Source organism: Amblyraja radiata, chromosome 5 (genome assembly GCF_010909765.2).
Source record: "Amblyraja radiata isolate CabotCenter1 chromosome 5, sAmbRad1.1.pri, whole genome shotgun sequence".
NCBI lineage: Eukaryota > Metazoa > Chordata > Chondrichthyes > Rajiformes > Rajidae > Amblyraja > Amblyraja radiata.
This window is the reverse complement of record NC_045960.1, coordinates 43,322,511-43,336,886: the sequence shown is the minus strand read 5'-3', so window position 1 is coordinate 43,336,886 and position 14,376 is coordinate 43,322,511. Positions and strand designations below refer to the sequence as shown.

General features: G+C 42.9%; 1 protein-coding gene across 3 annotated transcripts in view; it reads left to right on the top strand.

Annotated features, from left to right (window-relative positions):
• Positions 1–14,376, top strand: part of scara5 (scavenger receptor class A member 5) — a 101,532-nt gene that overhangs the window by 58,297 nt on the left and 28,859 nt on the right. For all 3 annotated transcript variants that reach the window (XM_033021103.1, XM_033021102.1, XM_033021104.1), the window contains exons 6-7: positions 1,367–1,471; positions 5,456–5,509. In XM_033021103.1, coding sequence (XP_032876994.1) covers positions 1,367–1,471; positions 5,456–5,509 — 159 coding nt within the window. The remainder of the gene's footprint in view (positions 1–1,366; positions 1,472–5,455; positions 5,510–14,376) is intronic.

Genomic DNA, 14,376 nt, shown 5'->3' with positions numbered 1-14,376 from the left:
CATCAGTACCCCAGGATTCTACAGTGTACCGATGCAGCAAGGGCAATACAATGGCAAATTAATTGATCAACATGCATGTCTTTGGAATGTGGAAAGAGACTGGAGCAAAACAAGGAAAACCACAGGGAGAATGTGCAAACTCTACGTGGACAGCACTGGTCAGGATTGAACCTCTCTAGCTACAGTATGAGGCAGCAGCTCTACTGGCTGTGCCCCTGTGCCACCCACAATCAAAATGTATCACCTCTTCCATCTATGGATAGAATTTAATTTCTTAAATTAAATTCCATTCTACCAGTATTTGTCCTCTTGAAATCCCATCCTATTATTCTCACAGATTACTATACTTCCAGATTTCATGCGAGCTGCAGTTTTTGAAATTGTGCACTAAAGCCCTAATTCTAAATCATTACTATAAAGGGAACAATGGTCTTTATACTGAACCTTAGGGGCATCACTGCATTGCTCCAGACCCAAGAACACCCTTTCATTACAACTCTCCATCTTCAGTCAAATTTGATTCCATGTTGTTACAGCAAATTTTAGCACATGGGAAAGCAAACGTAATAAGTTGTCCCTATCACATACCCTTTTAATGTCCAGTTGCATAACATTAACTGCATTGCCTTCATCTATCCTTTCAATTACTTTATCAAAATCTCATGTCATGTTAATCAATCACAATATTGGCTTTGTAATCATCTCTGATCATATGCACCAAACATGAAGTATGATAGCAGCAAAGTGTTGTAATCCACTTCCAAAGTCCTGCTGCTTTGGCATCTCCTTTCTTAGTGCATGCTTGACACGTTAATATGTCCAAATAGATATTAACATGTTAAGATATCTTATCAAATTTTTGGTTCTGAAAGCCACCAACAATGGCATTATTCTGGCTGGCCTGTAATTGCCTAATATATCCTTCTTTTTAATATAATATTTGCAGACAAATCCGATCTAGCCATGATGACTTTTCCTTTTAACGTATCATGAGCCTATTTGGTAACTGATCTTTACCCACTTTTGCCTGACCTGTTAAGTTCCTCCAGCACTTATATTTTACTGCAGAAGTTTCTTATTGTGGTGAGTAGGTTTGGCAGGCTCATTAGGGTAATTTAGCACAACTTGAGTACATTATTCAAGTATAATGGGTTTATTTTAGTATGATGCTAGATACCAAAGATCTATTCAGAAAATATATTTGGCACAATGTGTTTGTCTTATTTTTGTTGAGTCTTTACTGCAGCATTCAAAAATTCAATCACCTTATATGTTTTCTCTTGTAATTTTCTCAGGTTTTAATATATTTCACGAGGGAAATGTAACCTGTGGATATTACTCATCTAGAGTCATATTTTCTTTTTAGGGATTGTTGGTATCCCTGGACTACCTGGATCCCTGGGACTCAAAGGAGATTCTGGAGAGCGTGGACTACCTGGGTTTTCTGTCAAGGGACAAAAAGGATCATACGGTATGTTACTATTCAAGCATTATCCTGAGTTTCATTAATCGGCCAATTCATTTTTAAAAGGAAATTGAAGCTCTCCAAGAATATTCCACAAACGAGGACATTTCATTTTCAGCTGGCCATCCAAGAAGATGTTAACTGTATAATATTACCATAGAGGGAGTGCAGAGAAGGTTCACCAGACTGATTCCTGGGATGTCAGGACTGTCTTATGAAGAAAGACTGGATAGACTTGGTTTATACTCTCTAGAATTTAGGAGATTGAGAGGGGATCTTATAGAAACTTACAAAATTCTTAAGGGGTTGGACAGGCTAGACAGGCAGGCAGGAAGATTGCTCCCGATGTTGGGGAAGTCCAGGACAAGGGGTCACAGCTTAAGGATAAGGGGGAAATCCTTTAAAACCGAGATGAGAAGAACTTTTTTCACACAGAGAGTGGTGAATCTCTGGAACTCCCTGCCACAGAGGGTAGTCGAGGCCAGTTCATTGGCTATATTTAAGAGGGAGTTAGATGTGGCCCTGGTGGCTAAGGGGATCAGAGGGTATGGAGAGAAGGCAGGTACGGGATACTGAGTTGGATGATCAGCCATGATCATATTGAATGGCGGTGCAGGCTCGAAGGGCCGAATGGCCTACTCCTGCACCTAATTTCTATGTTTCTATGTTTCTATTACTTGTATAATTAAATGTTAGGATTCTGTGCCAAGCTACCAAATGTTTATTGGAACATTTCTCAAATAAGCGTCATTTAGTTACACCATTTTTTGGAGGTATCAAAAAAGAGTTCATTTTGTTCCTTGGCCACACAATTCTTGAGCAATACGTATTGTTTTTCTGCAGCACATTTTTAGGGAAGACAATGAAAAATCCTATACAGATACGTTATTGTTTTTTCCAATATTTTAAGTATGTGTGGGTTTATATTATAACTGAAAATTTCATTTTCAGCTGGCCATCCAAGAAGATGTTAATTGTATTCAGGCACAAATAGGGTAGACAGGCAAAGATTTTTTTCATAGGGTGGGAGAGTTTAAAACTTGACGACAGAGGGGAAATATTGATAGGAGATCTGAGGGGTAGGATTTTCAAACAGATGACAGTGGTTATTTGGAACCAACTGGAATTGTATGGTTGGAAGTGGTAGACACATAAAATGGCAGTGTTTTGGCAGATGCATGGGTGGACATGGAGTAGAGGCAAATTAAATTAATGTAAATTGTCATCATGGTCAGCAAGGTCGAGTGCAGCCAAAGGGCCGTTTCTGTATGCTGTACAGTATGGCTTCCTGACTATTATTTAGATGAAATGCAAAAGTGGTGGAACCTATCACATTGTACTTGGTGTACATTAATAGAAAATTAATTCCATCATCAATGTTATTACCCACTTCACCTTACAATATCTTGATGATCTACACCAAAAAATACATTTCCCTTGAACAGAAACATAAACAAACACGTCCTCAACAAATCTAATCCACTTTCTTTTTAAGAATCTTTTTAAGATCTCAGTTTTGAATGATTTACCTACTTTCGAGTCTATGCTACATTTCCAGTCCCCTGTTAAAAAAGCAAGTTTTCTTTTATTGTCTGTAAACTTGCTCAAGGTTTGAGCAATTTGACCTTATTTTGTTTAAGTTGCCATGTTATATGCTAAATTGTTTGGTGTTGTCGTAATTTATTTATACCTTTTTGTTATTCAGAAGATTTATATCTTCTTCCAATTTTCTTGTCAGTCTTTCTTCCATCTTGCCAAAGTTGCTCAAAATAATCTGATGGGGGAGTTGATGGGTAGATGAAGCCAAATGGGAAGAGACAAAGGGGCAGGTGTTGTGGAGTTGGTACTCAGTGTAACGTGGGTGATGGGCAGAGACAGATAAAGAGAGAGTCTTCTTCTTCTTGCGTGTGGCGTGCACAGCCTAAAGTTGTAGGTCAACTTGTTCTATTTGATCTATTTGTTTGTGTACGGCGGGTTGATTGCATTGGTCGAAACAGGATGGACCATGTGAAGATTGCAATCTCCCACCCCAAAGGGAAAAAAGAAGTGAGAAAAATGGGGGCAGATGGTGCCAGGATGGGAGAGGGCAGGAGGAGCTAGCGATAGACGCTGGAAGGTAATGAGTGAATGCATAAGAGGCTGCAGATGCTGGAATATAATAAGTAAAGAAGCTAGTAAATGTAAAAGGGGAGGAAGATGGGCAGATGGAACCAGTTGGAGGTTCGAATAGGAGACCCAGTAGGTTAAGTGTGTGGGTGATACCCAGACAAAACCAGGTGGGGGGAGGTGTATACAACCGGGTAACAGGAAAATGTGAAGCTGGGGGTTTGGTAAGTGTGGGAAACCCTAGGTGGATCAAAAGGTGAGAGAAAGCAAAACTGGACGTGCAGGTTACCTAAAATTGTAAAATTAATTGTTCATACAATTGGGTTGTAGTTTATCCCGGCAGAGTATGAGGTAGTGTTCTTGTAGATGATATTGGGAATGATCAATGCTGAGGACTGACCAACAGTCGGCCGTGGACAGAAACATCGATTGTCTAGGTGTTTGCTTGGTAAATGGGGACAGATTTGGTAGGCACAGGGACAGCTTGATAGGCAGAAGTTCTGATTGTTGGTTGGCTGGTACATTTAATATCTGCAGAGGATTTTGATGGTTAATGGGTGAGATTGATGATGAGGGAACAAGCGTTGAGGGATGGTTTGGCAGCTGGTAGTACAGGGATTGTTATCCAGTGATAGGCTTGGTAGTTGGAGGTTACAAGTAGGTGTCCCAGGAAAAGGCTCCATATCTGCGGAAGGATGGCTGTCTCTGGAGAGGGTCCAGAGGAAATTTATAAGAATGATTCGAGGAATGAGTGGGTTAACATTGATGAGTGTTTGACGGCACTGGGCCTGTACTCGCTGGAGTTTAAAAGGATGAGGGAATAGTGAATAGTGAAAGACATGGATAGAGTGGATGGGGAGAGGGTGTTTCCACTAGTGGAAGAGTCTAGGACCAGAAGTCATAGCCTCAGAATAAAAGGACGTTCCTTTAGGAAGGAGATGAGGAGGAATTTCTTTAGTCAGAGGGTGGTGAATCTGTGGAATTCTTTAACACAGTAGGCTGTGGAGGCCAAGTCAATGGATATTTTTAAGGCAGAGATAGATAGATTCTTGATTAGTATGGGTGTTAGGGTTAATGGGGAGAAGGCTGGAGAATGGGGTTAGGAGGGAGAGATAGATCAGCTATTATTGAATGGCGGAGTAGATGGGCCAAATGGCCTAATTCTGTTCCTTTACTTATGACCTTATTAACTTATGATCATGGATGAGATCGTGACGGAGATTGAATGGTCACTTTGGATCAGCGGATTGGTGGCTGGCTGGATTATGAGATGAGGGACGGTTGTTATGATATGGTTGCCACGATGTATGGGAAAGTAGGTTTGAAGCAGCCTGCAGTGAACAATGTGGGCCACTGAAAGGCATCACACATCACCAATCATATCCAGTAGGGAAGATCCACATCCAAAATCATGCAACTCCTACGAAGACCCTAATTTTAATTTATGTTTTATTTTTAATTGAAAATGCATCTGGCCCCTCAGGTCAGATCTGGACTGAGTGCTGAGAACAGTGGCAGAGTGAGAGGTCAGACACACTGGCACCTGATTTTAACCTCTCTATTCCACATTGCAGTACATTATGTAGCACAAGCCTTGCTGCCAAACCAGGTCTCCACCTCTAGGATAGGGATTCCATCAGACAGTTGGGCGTCACAAAGGTTTATGGTCAGAAAGTTGTTCAATAGCAAGTTCTGTTCCAATACAATATTTTGTGCATTACTTTAGAAGTGGGCACAGTGCAAAATAATTTCACCAGGATGTTACCTGGGATTTCAGGCGTGAGTTATAGGGTGAGGATGGATAGGCTGAGACTTTCAAATTCAGTTTACTCTTTGGATATATTTGTTCACTAACATGTATGTAATGTCATTATTTTTAAAAAGGTCGCAGAGGTGAAAGAGGAAGAAAAGGAGAAAAGGGTGAGAAAGGAGATAATGGTGAGTATGGAGCAGATCGTTTTAAAGCTAGTAAATGGCGATGATATTGTGTTGGGGCATTACTTGTATAATTAAATGTTAGGATTCTGTGCCTAGCTACCAAATGTTTATTGGTACTTTTCTCAAATAAGCGTAATTTAGTTACACCTTCTTTTGTAAGTAGGCAAAAAAGAGTTCATTTTGTTCCTTGGCCACACAATTCTTGAGCAATATGTACTGTTTTTCTGCAGCACATATTTAGAGAAGACAATGAAAAATCCTATACAGATAAAAGTTATTGTTTTTTCCAATATTTTAAGTATGTGTGGGTTTATATTATAACTGAAAATTCTTCCAAGGAATTGTGAAGAGACATGGTGAACTGCTAAAATATATGCATCTTGTTTATCCCACTCTCTCTGATAATGTTTCCTAATGTTTTGTTTCTAGTTTCTGGGTAGGTCTTTGGTAATAATTTCATGCACAATTTAGTGTTGTGTATGAGTACAAGCATAATTAGTAAATATTGCTGAATCTCCTGACCCACATTCATCTGAGCATTTGTGTATGGCAGATCTAGTTTGATGAAAAGTTTGGCTCATGCCAACTCCTGCAATAGAAATAGATAATGGGTACAGTTCATTGTCCACGACCTGGTTTACTGACACCTTGAAATCACAAGAGTCAAACAGCTTTGTCTGCTTTATGTACTATAACATCTTATATTTGAGCTCCATTTTCTTCTAATCTAACTAACTTTTCCTAACTTTTCCTTTACCTGGCTCTTGGGAAAAATTAAGGCTTATAGTAGATTGCTTTTACTTCACTTGAAATGAATACGAACATTATATTTGTACAGTAAAACTCCAGTAATCTAGCACCTGCAAAACTTTGGTCGCGCTGGACTAGCAGAACTTCTGGAGTATTGAATTGAGTTTGAGCTTAGTTTATTGTCACATGTACTGAGGTACAGTGAAAACCTTTTGTACTGTGCTAACTAGTCAGCAAAAAGACAATACATACCTCAATTTAGCATCCTTCACCGCCCTTCGCAGTCGGTAGGACTCTTCCTTGTAGACGTCCATATTTCCGGATGCCAGGCCATAGTTGACGTGAGGAGGGCTCTGACACGTATGAACACGAGGAAAGCTGGAGGCCCAGATGGCATATCTGGGTGAGTACTTTAAGGGCCAGTCCCACTGTACGAGGTAATTCAAGAGTTCTCCCGAGTTTAAAAAAAAATCAAACTCGTGGTAAGTACGTAGAATGTACATAGCGGGTACGTCGGAGCTCGGGATGTCTCTTAGTGGCTCATAACGCTAACGGCAGGTACTCGGGAAACGCAGTAAGTTCGTGAAGATTTTTCAACATGTTGAAAAATGTCCACGAGAGCCCCGAGTACCTACGTGCGGCTATTACCGTAATTCTCCGAGTTCAAATCAGGGGAAACTCGGGAGAACTCTTGAATTACCTCGTACAGTGGGACAGGCCCTTAAGTCTTGTGATACTCAGCTAGCTCCGGTGCTCACTACAATATTCAACCTCTCCCTGGCCAAGTCCGTGGTCCCTGCCTGCTTCAAAAGATCCATAATTGTACCTGTACCAAAAAATGCCTCTCCAGCTTGTTTGGATGACTACTGACCGGTGGCCCTCACCTCGGTAGTCATGAAATGCTTCAAGAGGCTGGTCAAGAACCACATCAGCGTCTTCCTCCCTCGCAACATGGACCCGCTACAATTCGCATACAGCCCAAACAGATCCACGGACGATGCGGTCTCCCAGGTTCTGCACACCGCTCTCTCTCACCTTGACAGCCAGAAGGGGGGCTACGTGAGGATGTTGTTCATAGACTTCAGTTCAGCCTTCAACACGATAGTCCCCACCAGACTTGCTGAGAAGCTGCTGGAATTGGGGCTTAACACCCCCCTGTGTGCCTGGGTCCTGGACTTTCTCACCGCCAGGCCCCAGGTAGTCAAGATGGGAGGAAATACATCGAAGACCCTCACCCTGAGCACAGGATCCCCCCAGGGTTGCATCCTCAGCCCCCTACTGTACTCCCTGTACACACATGACTGTGTGGCTAGGTTCAGCTCCAACTCTATAATCAAGTTTGCTGATGACACTGTGGTGGTGGGCCTGATCACCGAAAATAATGAGAAGGCCTACTGGGTGGAGGTGGCTGATCTTGCACTCTGGTATCAGGACAACAACCTCCTCTGAATGTCAAAAAACTAAGGAGCTGATCGTGGACTTTAGGAGGGCACAACATCCAAAGACGTACACGCCACTGAAGATAAATGGGGATACCGTGGATAGAGTGAGCTGCTTTAAATACCTGGGAGTCCACATCTCAGAGTATCTGACATGGACATCACTGCCGCAATGGTGAGTAAGGCAAGGCAGCGCCTTTACCACCTCAGGCAGCTGAAGAAATTCAGAGTCTCTCTGAGAATTCTTCCGCGCTTCTACTCAGCGGCTGTAGAATGCATCTTGTCCGGAAACATCACAATCTGGTTTGGGAACTGCTCTGCCCAGGACAAGAAGGCTCTGCAGAGAGTAGTGCGTTCGGCCGAACGCACTATGGAACTACACTCGTCCCTCTGCAGGAACTGTATATCAGAAGGTGCAAATCCAGAGCCAGCAACATTATGGGGGACCCCTTCCACACCAGCAACAGGCTACTGTCAGGCAAACGCCTCTGCTGTCATGCTGTGAAAACAGAGAGGATGAGAAGGAGTTCCTTCCCAGAGGCCATTAGGACTGTAAACTCTTATCTCACCAGGGACTAATTTACTGTACCAATTTACTGTTGTGTTGTGTCTTTTTTAAATTGCTGTTTTTTTTCTCACAAATATGTAATTATTGATTCTGTTCTATCCTGTTTTGTCTGTTTTTTTGCACAATCCACAAGCATTGCCACTTTTCATTTCACTGCACATCTTGTATGTGTATGTGACAAATAAAATTGACTTGACTTGACATGATTACGATCGAGCCATCCACAGTATACAAATGCACGATAAAGGGAGTAACGTGAATACAGTTAGTGCAAGACAAAGTCTAGTAAAGTCTGATAAATAATAGACTGAGCGTCTCCAATGGGGTAGATAGTAGCACAGAACTGCTCTCTAGTTGTTGGTAGATGCTGTTATTAGTTGTTGCTCCTATTATTACGTGTTACACAGATGTATGGTACACATTACGATGAACCCAATAAAAAATATTCAAAGACTCAGTATCCTGATTCCCTGCCACAAACCTGCTCCATTCCTGATGCCTGGTGTTCTGGACCCCAACTCCAGCGATGACTGTACATTCTTATTCTTTTGTCTAATGCTGGACCATCAGGATTTCCAAATAATCAGATGCCAAATTAACAGAGTGTATCTGTAATATCTGTGCACCATTTTTGCGTACTTTCCCAATAGTCTGTATAAGCATGATTTTGAAGCTTCCATCCTGAACATCCCTTACCAGTTTGACTTCAATGATCTGAGCCAAGTTTTGCCCATCAATCAGTATAATCAGTAATAATGGGCGGCCAAGGTGTTGCAGCGGTACAGTTGCTGCCTTACAGCACTTGCAGCGCCGGAGACCTGGTTTCGATCCTGACTACGGGAGCTTGCCTGTACGGAGTTTGTGCGTTCTCCCCGTGGATTTTCTACAAGATCTTTGGTTTTCCCCCACACTCCAAAGGCGTACTGGTTTGTAGGTTAATTGGCTTGGCATTGTCCCTAGTGTGTGTAAGATAGTGTTAATTTGCGTGGATCACTAGTCAATGCGGACTCGGTGGGCCGAAGGGTCTGTTTCTGCGCTATATCTCTAAATTAAACTAAACTAAAATCAATAACCACCATTAGTGATCATTGTGACTAGCTAAATATTTAACCTGGTCTAAACTCTTCAATACTTTGCCTGAAGACATTCAAGTTTTCTGTTCTCTTGATCATGAAATTACTCAGATATATATCCTTATCCAACTGAGTCATTTGCTATTATGCTTTGTTCTTGCTTATTCATATATCCATTATTGCTTTGTTATTACTCTGCTTTCTGGCCTTGTTGCTGGTGGCATAAATGTATGTTGGCCCTATTCTATCATTTCTTTCCTCGATAAGTCATTGTGGACTTTCCTCTTGAGCCTCTGCCTCTCAAGCAAGATGACTGCGCGCCAGGACGCTGCGGCTGTGAGCTCTCCTAGATTGAACTGTTTTTTCGTCTTATCTCTGTTTGTTTGGTGGGAATTGTGCCAGGGTAGACCAAACACGATTCACTTCAACCGAGAATCGCTAACTTTTATTGGAACGACGCAACAACTGGGGGTTTTGTGTACTTTCCAACATACACACGAGATTCCAGCAGAGATCAGCAGAGCACCGGGGTCCCCATGGATAACCTCCCCCAACAGTCACCGCAGGAGACGGAGAGACCGCAAACGGAAGCGAGGGCGTAGAGCCGGCGTGCTAACTCGGCTAAAGAGGAATCCGCACAGACCACCACTCCCCAGCCTCTTTGTCTCCAACGCCAGGTCTCTTAACAACAAGGTGGACGAACTAAGACTCTGCTTATCATCACAATCAGCTATCCAGGATAGTTGTGTTCTGATAATCAGTGAGACCTGGCTCCATCCTGGAATACCTGATGCTGCTATCGAGCTAGCGGGCCGGGCTACTCACCGCAGCGACAGAACCGAAGCCTCAGGTAAACAATGCGGGGGTGGGGGGGGCCTGGTCGTTTTTACGAACAATAACTGGACTACGGATGCTACTGTTACTGAGAGACATTGCTCACCAGACCTAGAAATGATGGTAGTTAAATGCAGACCCTATCATCTCCCAAGAGAGTTTCTGTGGTTTTTATTACAGCCGTGTACTTAGCTCCGGAGGCTAAAGCTAATGTAGCACTGGGCTACCTGCTAAATGTGATCAACAAACAACAGAACTCACATCCTGATGGGGTTTTTATCGTGGATGGTGACTTTAATCACACCAACTTAAAGAAAGTACTGCCACGGTTTGTGCAACATGTTAAATGCCCAACTCGAGGGGAAAACACACTAGACTGTGTTTATTCTAACATTCCTAAAGGTTACAGAGCCTTACCCCTCCCCCCCCCCCTTGGACAGTCAGACCACCAGTCATTGTTGTTAATCCCAGCCTACATCCCCATCAGTAGAAAGCAGAAACCCACTACCAGGATCATTAAAACTTGGCCAGAGGATGCAACCTTACAACTGCAGGACTGCTTTCAGAGCACAGACTGGAGTCTATTTTATAACCAGGACCTAGAAGAGTACGCTGCAGCAGTACTCTTCTACGTCAGATGTTGTGTGGAATGTGTCACCATCAACAAGTGCATCCGTGTCTTTCCGAACAGGAAACCATGGATGACTACGGAGGTCCAGCGTCTTCTGAAGGAGCGGGACTTGGCCCACAAATCTGGCAACAAAGAACTGTACAGCGCTGCCAGACACAACCTTAAGCGGGGCATTAAATCAGCTAAAATGTCCTACAAGGAGAAGATCGAGGACCATTTCACCTCCAGGGATACAGCACGCATGTGGCAGGGAATACATCACCTAACAAACCTCAGGGGCAGCAGGGACCCACCGACAGCTGCAAATACATCGCTGGCAGAGGAGCTCAACCACTTTTTTGCCCGTTTCGAGAGAGGTCCGAATGAAAGAACCTCTCTCCAACTGGACCCTGCTGACCAGCCACTTACCCTCCAGTTAGAGGAGGTAAAGCGGGCCCTGAGAACTGTTAATGCTAGTAAGGCTGCTGGCCCGGAGGAGATCCCAGGCAGGGTGCTCCGGGACTGTGCTCACCAGCTCGCTGGGGTATTCACAGACATTTTTAACCTTTCCCTAGCACACTCCTCCGTGCCAGCGTGCCTGAAAACCACCACTATCATCCCGGTGCCCAAGCAGACAAACATCAACTCCCTCAATGACTACAGGCCCGTTGCTCTTACATCTGTAGTCTCCAAGTGCTTTGAAAGGCTGGTCCTAGGTCACCTTAAATTATCTCTCCCCCCCTCACTCGACCCACACCAGTATGCATATAGGGCTAATAGATCTACAGAGGATGCCATAAACACTGTCCTCCATGCTGCACTACAACACCTAGAGGAGAAGGGGTCATATGTCAGGATGCTTTTTGTTGATTACAGCTCAGCTTTTAATACAATCATACCCAGCAAGCTGATCACAAAAATGCTAGACCTTGGCCTCAGCAGTCAACTGTGTCGGTGGATATTGGACTTTCTCAATGAACGCCCACAGACGGTGAGACTTGGACCCTACACCTCGACATCCCTGACCCTCAGCACAGGAGCACCGCAGGGCTGTGTGCTCAGGCCGCTCCTCTACGCCCTATACACACATGACTGCTTGCCCCATCACCCCGCAAATTTGCGGACGATACAACCGTGGTGGGGCTCATCTCAAATGGGAACGAGGTCGCCTATAGAGAGGAGGTGCACAGACTTTCTGAGTGGTGTGCTCACAACAATCTCTCTCTGAACACTAAAAAGACAAAGGAGATCATCACTGATTTCAGGCGACATAGAGCGGAGCTCAGGCCACTGGAGATAGGGGGCGAGGAGGTGGAGAGGGTGCCTAGTTTTAAATTTCTGGGGATCAACATCAGTGAGGACCTTAAATGGTCTGTGAACTCTGCTGTAGTTGTAAAAAAGGCGCAACAGAGACTTTACTTCCTCAGAACACTGAGGAAGGCCCATCTGTCTGCTAAACTGCTGGAGTCTTTCTACCGCTGTCCGGTAGAAAGCATACTTACTTACTGCATAACTGCCTGGTTTGGGAACTGTTCAGCAGCTGACAGAGCAGCTCTCCAGGGGGTGATAAAAACTGCCCAGGGTATCATTGGACTCCCCCTGCCCCCTCTGGAGGACATTTACCACTCCAGATGCCGCAGCAGGACCTGTAATATCGTGAAAGACATTACACATCCTTGTCACCACCTTTTCACACAGCTGCCCTCAGGCAAAAGGTACAGGTCGCTAAAGTCACGCACTGCCAGACTCAAGAACAGCTTTTACCCATCAGCAATCTTGGAACTGAACTCTGTCTCGGGAGCAGGTTATGGGGAAGGAGGGGGGGTGGGAGACAGTGTTAATTTATGTAAATGTGAATCCATGGGTGGGTTTGGGGAGGGAGGGAGTGTAAAAAGTATGAGTATGTGAATGTTTGAAGTTCTTTTAAATGGAGAGACACGGTAATCTCGTTGTATGTGACACATGCAATGACAATAAAGCATTCTCATTCTGATTCTGATTTATTGTGATGGGAAAGGAATTTCTATGATCCAAAACCGAAGAAGGAATGATGATGTGCGTGATCTTTGAATGGGGATCTGAAGACAATGACTTTTTAACAATGTCGTTCCTTCTTGCCAGTGAATGCTGTGGGATGTGGCCATTGTGCACCAATTATTGAGATAATTAGTTTTAATTCCATTGTTAGGAACCCCAATCAAGCAACTTTTTTGTCCTGTATGATTTAACGCTAATTATTTTCTTTTAAAAAATAATTACAAGATTATGGTGGCTCATCCTGAACAAAGATGCAGTGGGAGTCACCAAACAGGAACAATATTGGAGCAAATGTTTTGAAGTATTTTTATTAGATTAGATTGGCAGTATTCCAACATGGAAGGCACGATACATGTGGAAGTAGTTATATACTTTTTCTAAAGGCTGCTTTCTTACTTCTCTACATTCTATTGTGAGGACTATGAATGCATATTGACTGTTATTTGTTCAATTACAATGCCTTTCCGCCTACTTTGGCTGGACTTGTAAAGTGACGTGCAGGTTTTTCTATTGTGATATTATCTGAAAGGTCCCATAATTCTGCTTTAGCTTGTAAATTAAAGTACGGCCCAGCATTTGCATCTGCTAGTCATAAATCATAACCCACAAACACAGGCTGGAATGCCTGGATAATCAAAATAGTTCACATAGGTCTTCTAGCCTGGTCATTAAGCATGGATCAGCTGGCACATGCCCAATAATGAGTCATGGCAATGATTAGACATAAATCGGTTTGATAAATTAAACTTGAATTAAGCTTATTTATTCAAAATAATCTTTGCTATTTCTCCATTCATGCAGTCAGCATGTTTTTGTAGGTAACAGACATAAAGACATATGAAAAAAGTTAGGCCATTCAGCCCATTGAGTCCACACCACCATTCAATCATGGGCGATCTATTTTCCCTCCCAACCCTATTTTTCTGCAGTACATGAAATACCTGCCTATTCTAAATTTTGTCTGAGAGTGAGTTAAATTCCCAATATGGATTAAGCAAATAATCCATCTGTTGTACAACGAGAGTGCTGTATTATCAAAGGTGCCATGTTTCTAAAGGAATGATAAACCAAGGCTGGATCTCTTGGCACAAATCAAAAAGGAGCTGAAAGTTCTGCTATTATCTTGGCCAACTTGCTTACTTTGACTAACAACACAAAAAGCAGAGCGATACAGTTATTTGCTTATACACAGTAAGCACTCTTCAAAATCTATCACTGTTGAGTAAAGCATTACAGGATAACTAATAATGTAAACTCAAGCTTTTTCTTCACTTTTTTTAAGCATGTCCATCAAATTCCATAAAATTCCTGTCCAGTAAAAATAATTATTTTCTTTGGTTTGTTCAATCATTTTTTAAAATCTGTTGTGATTATTGGTAATGTACAACCAAGGTTAAGATGCAACAAGGTAATACAACCAAGGTTATCGAAGCACTAAAATGCATGGGCCATTCAGCTGGCTAGATATCTATACTTCCTGCAGTGATGGAAACTAAAATGCAGAGGCACACAGGTGCTCTGACTGTCCATCAGAGTCATTGCCAATCCACCAGATT